General features: G+C 42.2%; 1 protein-coding gene across 1 annotated transcript in view; it reads right to left on the bottom strand.

Annotated features, from left to right (window-relative positions):
* zgc:100868 (uncharacterized protein LOC554458 homolog) overlaps nt 1-8002 on the bottom strand; it is a 16737-nt gene extending 8735 nt beyond the window's left edge. The window contains exons 1-4 of the mRNA XM_063194059.1: nt 7927-8002; nt 3030-3050; nt 2743-2902; nt 1-228 (exon numbers count right to left, since the gene is read on the bottom strand). The exon at nt 1-228 is cut by the window's left edge and continues 41 nt beyond it. Of these exons, the coding sequence (XP_063050129.1) occupies nt 1-228; nt 2743-2902; nt 3030-3050; nt 7927-7984 (467 nt within the window). The 5' untranslated portion in view covers nt 7985-8002. The remainder of the gene's footprint in view (nt 229-2742; nt 2903-3029; nt 3051-7926) is intronic.
* Nucleotides 8003-11269: the final 3267 nt, after the last annotated feature.

Below are 11269 nucleotides of genomic sequence, written 5' to 3'. Positions count from 1 at the left end.
GTGCCCCTGTGGAAGGAACTGCCGTCAGCAGCCAAGCAGACGGGCCGGATGAAGTTGGTGAAGGTGACGGAGGATGAGAGGCGGAGGAGGGCGATGTCGTTATCATTGGTGTCGCTATTGTAATCAGGGTGCCTGATGATCTGAGAAACAGTCCTGGAAACCTCGTTGGGGTTGCTGCCCTCTTGACTCTGTCGACCGAGGTAGACCGTCAGGCCTGAGGTGGAGGTGCTGCAGTGTGAGAAAAAACACTTACAGTAAGCCCGTAATAAATTGACACCGAGGCCCTTCCTGTAATATATCAACACTTAACATGTAGACATGTAAAACTTACTGTAACATAGCCTACTGACACTTTAAATGTGCACTGTGTAATATTTTATAGTAGCTTAGTTATTTCCAGAATTCCTGCTGCCCATTCACAAACATTACATTTTTCATGAATACTTACCATCACCAATCACCATCACATTCTAAGTATTCATTATGACTGGGAAATGTACACTTTTCATGCATGAAAAGGGGGATCTTTTCCATTGTCTGTGAGTTTGAATTCCCAGAAATACAGTTGAGGACGATATTATTACCCCCCCCCTCCTGAAATTAGACATCTCTCTTGATTTCTCAGTGAGAATGACCATTATGAACCGTTTTTGTTGTTCTGGAAGCCAATACACTGATGGAGATAATGTCCAATGACATGAATTAGGATTTTCCCATTTTCACAATGAGTTTAAACAGAAAAGGGTAAGGACAAAATTATTAGCCTCCTTATCATTAATAGTCAATGGAGTGCCATTTATGAACCAAAACTGACATCAGGCACTTTGATTAGTTGTCAACTATGGTGGCACATGCCCTACCAGGGATTTTGGCCCATTTTTTTCATTGCAAATAGGTAACCTTGTCCAAATTGCATGGATGTTGAGGATGGACATTCATTTTCAGCACTCCTCAAAGACTATCTAAAGGATTGAGATCTGAACCACAACATGATCATGGTTTTAGTAACCTTGAAGAACATTTGAACAATTTTGGATGAAAGTTTTGGGTTATTATCTTATTGAAAGATCCAGTGAAGATCTTAGTTTCCTCTATGAACATATTTTTGCATGGTCACCTTCCACATTCTATCATAATCTTGTTTTTATGGTGCCATACACCCAAACAAGGTTTCCTGTGGCTGAGGCAGCCACAGAATGATGCTTCCACCACCATGTTTAATTGTGGAAACCATGTTATAAAGTGTTAAGGACTATCCATTTCTTCACTTGACAGAAGCAGAATTCATGCATCAAAGCAATTGAATCTCATCAGATGAAAGCAGAGACTTTCAAAAGTCATTTTTGACTTTCAAATGTTCATAGGCAAAGCTCGATAACACTCGGATAATCACCGCCTTTAGTAAAAGGGTTCTTCTGTGATGATGGCCCCAATGCCCAATATGATGACAAGTCCTTACAGCTGTATTTCTTGAAATAAACACTCCAGGCGAGGCCAGGTCAATAACAATCATCTAGGCAGGTGTCCAATGCTTCTTTGGTCTAATGAGACTAAGCAGTTTCCACAGTTACACATAGTGGTGGGGGCATCAAGTTTTTAGACTGTTATTCAGCCTCAGACACAGGGAGTCTGGGTCTGGATCTGGATTGCTGGGTCCTCCAACAACATTGTAACCCAAAGTAAACATTTAAATTAGTTCAGAGGTTCTTCAATGACACTAAAAGCATGATACTGGAATGACCCAGTCAAAGTCCAGTCCTCAATCCCACTGAGAGTCTGTGGCAAATGTCTATGCTCAGCATCCATGCTATTTGGACCAGCTAGAACACTTTGCAGTGAAGGAATGGGCCAAAATCCCTAGTGGGGCATGTGCCAACCTAGGTAACAACTGATCAAAGTGCCTGTTGTCAGTTTTGGTTCATAAATGGCGTCATATTGACTATTAATGATCAGGGGGCTAATAATTTTGTCCTTGTGCCTTTGCCTTTTGTCTTTTTGCCCTTTTTTGTTTAAACTCATTGTAAGGATAGGAAAATGCAAATTCAACTCATCAGACATTATCTCCGTAAGTGTATTTGTTTCCAGAATAACAGAAACGGTTCTAAATGGTCATTCTCACTGAGAAATCAAGAGAAATGTCTAATTTCAGGAGGGAGGCTAATAACATCGTCCTCAACTGTAGATAGCTAGTTTTTAGCTGCAAAACTTACTGTGCATTGGTCATACTAGAAAGGGTTAATTATTCAGTAGGCCTACACTTTCATGAAAAGGTCAAATTTGGCAGTGGACAGCACAGTTTTGGTGAGTAGCATTGTTGCAATACCTACTCTGGCCACCAGCCTACACAGTGCAGTGCACCTTTAAGTCCTTACTATATCAACACTTCAACACCTCTTCTCTTAAGATGAGCTCTTACGTATTGACACCTCAGTCCTTAACTTTACAGTTAAACAGCTAACATATTGACACTTAACACTCAAACGGTTTCACAAAGCAGTTAAGATACGACTATTCTGCAAAACAAAAAATGGCAGACAAAAACCGGTCAATGCCGTTCACACGCTCCCGAGACTTTGGCAATTTTAGAAGATTCTAATTTGCATAAGGGAATTCTCGCCAACATGGCATCATACCAGATAACACGCCGGCTTGAGCCAGCTGTCGCGTGTGTGCATCACGATTTTGCATGTTAACTTGTGCTCCACAATATTCTGTGACAGGTTAGGTCTAAACTTTTCTGACCTGCTGAAGCAGTGGGCGGCGGTCAGCACCCATTGGCTGTTGATGAGGGATCCTCCACAGAAGTGGCCACCGCGATGCAGGCTGGCCTGCCATGGCCACGCCCCTGATGGAGCATCCTCACCCCCGACTATGCGGGTGTTGAGGGGGGGTTGACCACACACTACAGAAGAATAGTCACATAATAATAAACAACATCTGTGTGTGTGTGTGTGTGTGTGTGTGTGTGTGTGTGTGTGTGTGTGTGTGTGTGTGTGTGTGTGTGTGTGTGTGTGTGTGGTCATACTCACCATCCAGCTGAGAGTGGGATCCTGAAACACAATAATTCAAGCAATCAGAAAAAAATAACATTATACTGTGTCAGCCAATCTAAACCTAAACCTAGAATATCACACTGGTTACTAGGGCTGGGTAAAATAATCGATTTAATCGATAATCGATCAATTTAATTTAAAATTCACATAATCGATTCACAGGGCACAAAATCGATTTTTTTGGTTCTTTTTCTTTTTGTTCTTTTTGTTTAATGTAGGTCTATGGAAAATACCCAGTAGGTATTAGTCAATTAGGCCTAGGCCTACTTATTACAAATTAGCAATCTGTTAACACTGTCAAGCCACAGCCCTTTGACATTTGTATATAAAAATAGGCAACAGCATCTTTTGGGGGAAATCCTGGCACCAAGAAGGGAACGGATTGAATCGATTCGGAATGAATCGAATTGAATCGTGATTAATCGATTCAAAGCCCTAAGAATCGAAATCGAATCGATACAGGAACATGGCTGCGATACCCAGCCCTACTGGTTACTATGCCATTCAATCAGAAAATAGGACATATGCAGCAAAGGGGAGTTGCCCTGCCAGGATTCAAACCCGAATCTACTAGGGTATTACATTACATTACATTTCTCTTAGCTGACGCTTTCATTTTATTCAAAGCGACTTACAGTTATTTTTTTTCAGGGTATTGGTTACAGTCCCTGGAGCAATGTGCGGTTAGGTGCCTTGCATGAACAGGTCAAATATATTTAAAAATAGAAAACAGAACACAGCTTTTCTTACCCCAAGTCACAACTACAGAACATTAAGCAATAAATCATGAACAAAAGAATTCAGCCAATTTGAAAAAGATAGCACATGTCACTGTATCATCCAATCAAAAAAATCCAATCAGTAACAGTTACTGTCTCTGCCAATCACAGATCTGTATAAATGACATAGACGAAACAGCCCATCTTGACAGAACACGGGACAAAACCTCAATAACCCCCCCTCACACACACACACACACAAACATACACAGAAAGCTATATGCTACTTGTGAATCATTGTGAATGTGTAACGTATGTAGGCCAGTGCGACTTGGCCTTTCTATGATGTTTTCGTGTTTGTTTGGCCTTTGTGTGTTATCAGTGGAAAATTAGGTGAGCAGGCTTGTTTGTGTTTACATGATAATCACAGGCAACACACAACTTTGTTTCCTGGTGGAGAACATACTGTGTGTGTGTGTGTGTGTGTGTGTGTGTGTGTGTGTGTGTGTGTGTGTGTGTGTGTGTGTGTGTGTGTGTGTATGTGTGTGTGTGTGTGTGTGTGTGTGTGTGTGTGTGTGTGTGTGTGTGTGTGTGTGTGTGTGTGTGTGTGTGTGTGTGTGTGTTGCAGCCAAATCACACCCCTTGAAGTATGAGGAAGAAATGAGATGAAATGACCACAAACGTGATTTCTCACACACAGACACATGCACAGACACACACACACACACACACACACAGAGACAGAGCGAGAGAGAGAGAGAGAGAGAGAGAGAGAGAGAGAGAGAGAGAGAGAGAGAGAGAGAGAGAGAGAGAGAGAGAGAGAGAGAGAGAGAGTGTGTGTGTGTGTGTGTGTGTGTGTGTGTGTGTGTGTGTGTGTGTGTGTGTGTGTGTGTGTGTGTACTGACTTGATCAATAGTACCTACAAACTCACTCGTCTGCTTCTATTGTTTGCCCATGTGTGTTCCAGAATATCCACTGTTTGCATTGCTACATGGCTCATTGACGTTTTTTAGTCAAATGTCACGGTGGTGCACCCACCGCTAATCCCACTATTCTATGGATGAAACGTTTCTTTTCATTCGTTTTCCAATTACGTAAGAAGCATATTCATTGCTTGAACATTGATTACCAATTATAGGCCTACATCTATTCATGGCCATTGGCTGTGGTTGTACCACCTGACGACTGCTGCTAAAATGACCCGTCAATAACCCATACCATACATGACTTTTAGAACTAGAATCAATTAGCGTTCAAATATGTGAAACATGTTTGGTATGTTGTGTGCTCGAAACTGGCCTGGTTTTAGCTGATTGTCCAGGTGATCAATGACCTGTGTGCGTGTGTGGTACTTGAATGTGCTTCAACTGGTCGAACTACTTCAAGACTAAAATTGTTGTCAGGACATCATCGTGCTGTGTGTGTGTGTGCGCGCCTCTGTCACTAAGTCATCAAGAGCAAACAAACACACACACACACACACACACACACACACACACACACACACACACACACACACACACACACACACACACACACACACACACACACACACACACACACACACACACACACACACACACACACACTCATGTGTATGGGTGGATTAAGTGTACTAAATGTGACCAGGTCTACTGTTTTAAAAATGTTTTTTTTGTTTGTTTTTAATGCACACACATACACTCCCTCCCAGCGGAGGGAGCACTGATGCTCATGTCTAGGTTTTCAACAGGAAGTGAGATACTGAGACATCACAGGAAGAGGATAAAATGGATGAGTAGACCGTTTCAAAGCCTCTTTGCACAGAATGTATGGGGAGTCTGCAGCTTAAGGCTGCAGACAAAAAGTTTAGCACAGATTCTGTGGCTTAACCACCCGCCATACAGTGTAACTAGCTTGATCTCATGGCCAGTCTGTAATTGGACTGGCTTTGTCTGCATTTGTTAGCGTTGAGCTAAAGATACATGTGGCACATCACCTGTGCACACGGTTTCGTGTTAAAAAGTAACTCATCACGCCGCTGAGGAATTGATGCACAACGAGTCGGATGATCAGGTAGTAACCATGCACTTGTAATGTGTTGATTTATTGTGCCTTTAGTCGAGAGTTTACAAGCTCTACAATGAAGCGCACTGTAAGACACGCAGTGGCTACATGGTATTACAAACATTTAACTGATAAAAATGGAACATCTGTATTTGCTACAAAACAGGAGGTGTGTTTCGTGTTGACCGGGTTTACTCACCGTAACCCCACAGATTCACACGCAGGACTCCATTGTGGCAGGTAACTAGCTACTGTATCATTTTATTATCTCCATCCTTTTAGTGGCTTAAAGCTATGTGATTAAGTGGAAAACAAACCCCTTGTGACTATTGATGTATATTGTTTAGACCTTGTACCTAGTGTTTGTCTAAAAATAGGAAATGATTGAGTAACAAATGTCAAGTGAATGTGTACTTATGTGTCCCTTTGGTTTGTTCCAGAGGCGCAGTGTTAAGGGGTGTTTGTGCCGCTTCTCTCCTCTCCCTTTTTAGTACCTCCAAGCCATTAATGTTTTAGTTTTTGTGTTGGTCTTGTGGCCAAGTCAATTTATATTCTTTTCTTGTATGTCCCTTTTTGTTTTGTGAACTCGAGGCTCTGGCCTAGTCTTGTGCCCACCATCCGCCTTTATCTCACAGCAAGGCCCCACTTGTGTGATCACTGGTAGTAGTTAGTGTGTGTAGAACACATCTGATTTGCTGTGGTTTAATGCGTGTAAGTCACCTTAACCATACTTTGATTGCTGTGAGGTTGCCATATATGGGTGCCGTGTATTCACTATACTGAACAAGGTTGAGGGTCACCTGGTTTTGTGTGATTGTAAGGCCTTCTGTGTTATCGGGCCACAGGCACTGTAGTATTGCGATCTCATAGCCAGCCTCTGACTGTTTTCTCCCTTTTTCTATTTATTGTAAAAATAAAACTAATTCAATTTTTCTCTACATCACTTGTCTTTGTGGATCCTTTTGAACCTTCGGGAAATTTTTGGTGAACCAACACCTTCACCATATTACATAAATGAACAATGAAGATTTTAGCAATTACCTTCCAGTACACACACACACACACACACACACGCACACACACACACACACACACACACACACACACACACACACACACACACACACACACACACACACACGCACACACACACACACAGCACACCACAGAATCCATGTACTTCAAAGAGGCCATCTGTAAATTTTCCTGTTAACATCCGTAAAGCCCCAATTCTGAGATTTTGTAAGTTGTCCTACATGAATTATCAGAACACCCGAAGTTAAAAACCAACAACTGTGTTGCTAAATGCCCATAACGCCCGGGCCCTATCCAACATAATTCCCGGCAGGGCACTGGGCTGCTACGCCGGTGAACCGGTTTCGATTCCGGTCCGGATCATTTGCCGACCATCTCCCCCTCCCACTCGCTTCCTGACGCCATCTCAGACTGTCCTATCTTATAAAAGCCCTTAAAAATATTTTTAAAAATGCACATGATTCCCAGTTTTATCTGAAAATGAAGAAGTAGACGACATCCTGTCCCTCCCTCAATGTCCTACAAAGCCCCTTGTGACTGGGCAGCTACCGGTGCCCCAAATCTGTCTGATTTAGCTAACCAAGGGGGCACTGAGATTTTGTTAATAAGACTACAGACTTTGTGAGGAGCGAGAGAACTTGTCTTTTTTCCCTGACGGGCTATTTCATAGGCTACTACTGTTGTAATCCCATGACAGTTTACTGTAATATGACTAAAAACCACTTTACCCCCATAATGCACGCCGTACCATTCATTGAAATGAAAGGTTATTGAAAGGTTAATTACCATAGTACTCTACTATGACATAACAGATGGCCTTTAGTAATGTACTATGACTCGGTCATTGCCATTTTAACAGCCAATTTATAACACCATGTTTTAACAGGTTAACACTTCAGCTTTTACACACACACACACACACACACACACACACACACGCACACACACACACATACACATTTTTGGAACTTTGCTTTTTCCATTTGCATGTTCCCTTACCACAAGCTCTCTCTCTCTCTCTCTCTCTCTCTCTCTCTCTCTCTCTCTCTCTCTCTGTATGTGTTGTGTCCTACCTGTGGGCAGCAGAAGCAGCGTGGTGAGAAGAGCTAGAACTCCTTGACGTGATGCCATGCCGTGAGTGTGTGTTTGAATGTGTGTGTGTTGTCAACTCTTGTATTTTATTCTGCCGCACACACGCCCACTGTCACCTGTAACTCACCATACCTGAAAAGGCACATACGTGAGTGTCTGTTCAATCTTAGCCTCACCTGACTAGAGGAGGACTGAGGTAGGGGCGGGATTTGCTTGTTAATGCAACATGTTACACACACACATACACACACACACACACACACACACACACACACACACACACACACACACACACACACACACACACACACACGGGTTCGATGTGCTCTGTCTCACACATATATACACACACACATGCAGGCACACGCACATGCACACGAGCGCCCGCGCGCGAGCACACACACACACACACACACACACACACACACACACACACACACACACACACACACACACACACGCATACACAGAGTCAATATTTACCATCATCAACTGAATCAGCAAAAACTCTCTCCTTCTCGCTCTCTCTCTCTCCCTCTCTGTGAAGATGACCCCAATGTCACTGCCAGGACTCTCAACCAGACAGCTTCCTCTCTCTCACTCTCTCTCTCTCTCTCTCTCAGTCAGAGTTAATATGTACCTTCATCAATTTGTTTGTGACTCACTTTAAATAAAAGTGTCTACCTGTAAAAAGTGGCTAAATGTTATTTTATGAATCAAAGCAAAGCAAAAGAATGGAGGCAGTAGGAGGCAGTTGTTGACACACCTACTGTTGTGCCTTATTAATTGCTATGTGATTTTGTGGTAGTAGAATCAGCTCTGCTGCATAATCGTGATTAATAATCGTGATTATAAATTTTTCCATAATCCTTCAGCTCTAATATATGACAAATCAGCAAATTTAGTAGGCCTATAAGAGTTATACAATTGATTTAATAATGATATATCAATGATTATAATAGTATCGTAGATGCACAACAAACCATTAGCTAACGATTAGTTAACCATTTATAGCGGAAGGTTATTGTGAAGTGTTACCCACAATTCATACATGAATAGGTGGATCTTCTCCATGTCCATGTCTCAATAGACCATAATTCTAAGTTAATTACTTAGTAAATATTTTAACACTTAGACAATATTTTAACTTGGAGTGCAATCTGGGATTAAATACACGTCAAACAATGTTAACTCGATTCTCTAGGTGTTGAATTAACTTTTTTTTACTGCATACTTTTAACCCTCCTCTTGTCTTCGGATTTCAGGTTTTGAATATAAGATATTATATATATATTAAATATTAATGTAGACCTGTAGTTGATCAAGCTAATCAAGTGAAAAAAAAGTTTGAAAAAGAGTGAACTCCAACCAATCTGTTTCACAAATGTTACACAGACAGACAGACATTTCTTTGGTTTATTACAGAATACATGAAAACATTGGAAAGCTCCAGCTTTGCCCTTTCTAATGGTAGGTGTATGGCACTTGTTGCCCACGTCAGATACAAATTCAAGTTCAAAGCAGCTGCATGAATTTCTAGGCATCACAGCGAAAGTAATGGCATATGTTGTTGCTATAATAATAATAATAATTATTATTATTATTATTATTATTATGAATTCTTGATCCATTGTCTCGAAGTGACTCCATCGAATCCTGCAATTGAATCCATTGACTCCTCACTGTCCTGTCAATAAAGTTGAAAAAAAAATACAGCCCTGTCTCTCGCATCTCTGAAATGACAGCACATATGCTTCAGGCAGCTGTCTTTAACCTGCATCTAAATTGATGTGGCTCTTAGACAGCTGAGCCGGAGGACAGAACGAGAAGAGATGAGAGGCGAGAGTAAGAGGACAGGAAGAGAGTTAGAGGCATAGAGAGGAGGAAGAGGAGTGGAATGAAGGAGAAGAGAGGAGAGGAATGCCGTCGATGAGGAGGACAAGTCAAATGGAGAAGAGGAGCTTTTTCACATACACCGGTCCATGTCCATCAAGCTCAATTTTATTAAACAAACAACGGCTCGGCCAGTATGTCCTGCACTGGCCAATGCTTTGTTTGTTTAATAAAATTCAGCATGATGGACAAGAGTGTGCGGTATCTTCACCTCTGAAGTGAATAAGTACTCACTACCTGCACCTCGAAACCTCTGTGTGTTGGTTTTCTCCTCCAAAATAGACCAGTTCTTCACACAGCCCTTTGCTTTTCTACGATATTATGATTAGCTTCGTCCACTGTCTTTATTAAAAATAGACCAATGGGTCGAACCCCTCTAACTTGAAGGCCGGTCTCTAAAGAAAAACAAACCAACAAACAAACAAACAAACAAACAAAACAACAGTATCCCACTTGAGGACTGTCGTCCCGCTATGAAAATGCCCTGTATGCAAGATTACTAACCCCATCCTGAGACAAGGTTTTTTTTTTTTTTTTTTACATTTTTTTTACGACTTTATTTGACAGGACATGACAGGACAGTTTGAGAGGCTGACAGGAAGCGAATGGGGAGAGAGACGGGGAGGGGTCGGCAAATGACCCAGGCCGGGAACCGAACCCGGGTCGGCCGCACGGCAGACGAGTGCCCTACCGGTTGGCCACGGCAGGGCCCTGAGACGAGGGTTAAGGAAGTCCTCTTTTAGAAACCTGGTGGTTAATCAGCAATCATGGAAGAAAATCATTACTGCAATCTTTGAGCACAAAGCCGGGAGGGCCACAGGGCCGCGCGCGCACGCACGCACGCACGCACGCACACACACACACACACACACACACACACACACACACACACACACACACACACACACACGCACAGAGAGGCTAGAAAGAAACAAGTGTGACCTGTTCTGTCTGCAAACGTCATGACCTGACAATTGAACATTTCCTATGTCCCCAAAATACCATCTTATGACAACAGAGAGAGAGAGAGAGAGAGAGAGAGAGAGAGAGAGAGAGAGAGAGAGAGAGAGAGAGAGAGAGAGAGAGAGAGAGAGAGAGAGAGAGAGAGAGAGAGAGAGAGAGAGAGAGAGAGAGAGAGAGAGACGTCATGACCTTAGAGTGGAAGGAACATCTGTAAATATCACCATAATGTCATTCTTTGTCTTACAGGTTTTGGGTAATATGAATCTTGATCTTAGGAATGTAAAAGGCACTTGAACTGTGAAAATATGGCCTACCGTCTCATCTGCCTCCTGTGTGTGTGGTCAGGTCACAGGTTTGTTTTAAATAAAATTCACTTGAACTGTTCATATATTTCTGCTTCAGTGTCCCAGTGTCCCTTAGGAAAATCGACCATGGTTTACTATGGTATTACTATGATTATCATGGTTC

Source organism: Engraulis encrasicolus, unplaced genomic scaffold (genome assembly GCF_034702125.1).
Source record: "Engraulis encrasicolus isolate BLACKSEA-1 unplaced genomic scaffold, IST_EnEncr_1.0 scaffold_80_np1212, whole genome shotgun sequence".
In the NCBI taxonomy this organism is placed as follows: domain Eukaryota; kingdom Metazoa; phylum Chordata; class Actinopteri; order Clupeiformes; family Engraulidae; genus Engraulis; species Engraulis encrasicolus.
The sequence above is the reverse complement of the archived record's forward strand: the minus strand, read 5'-3'. Positions and strand labels throughout refer to the sequence as shown.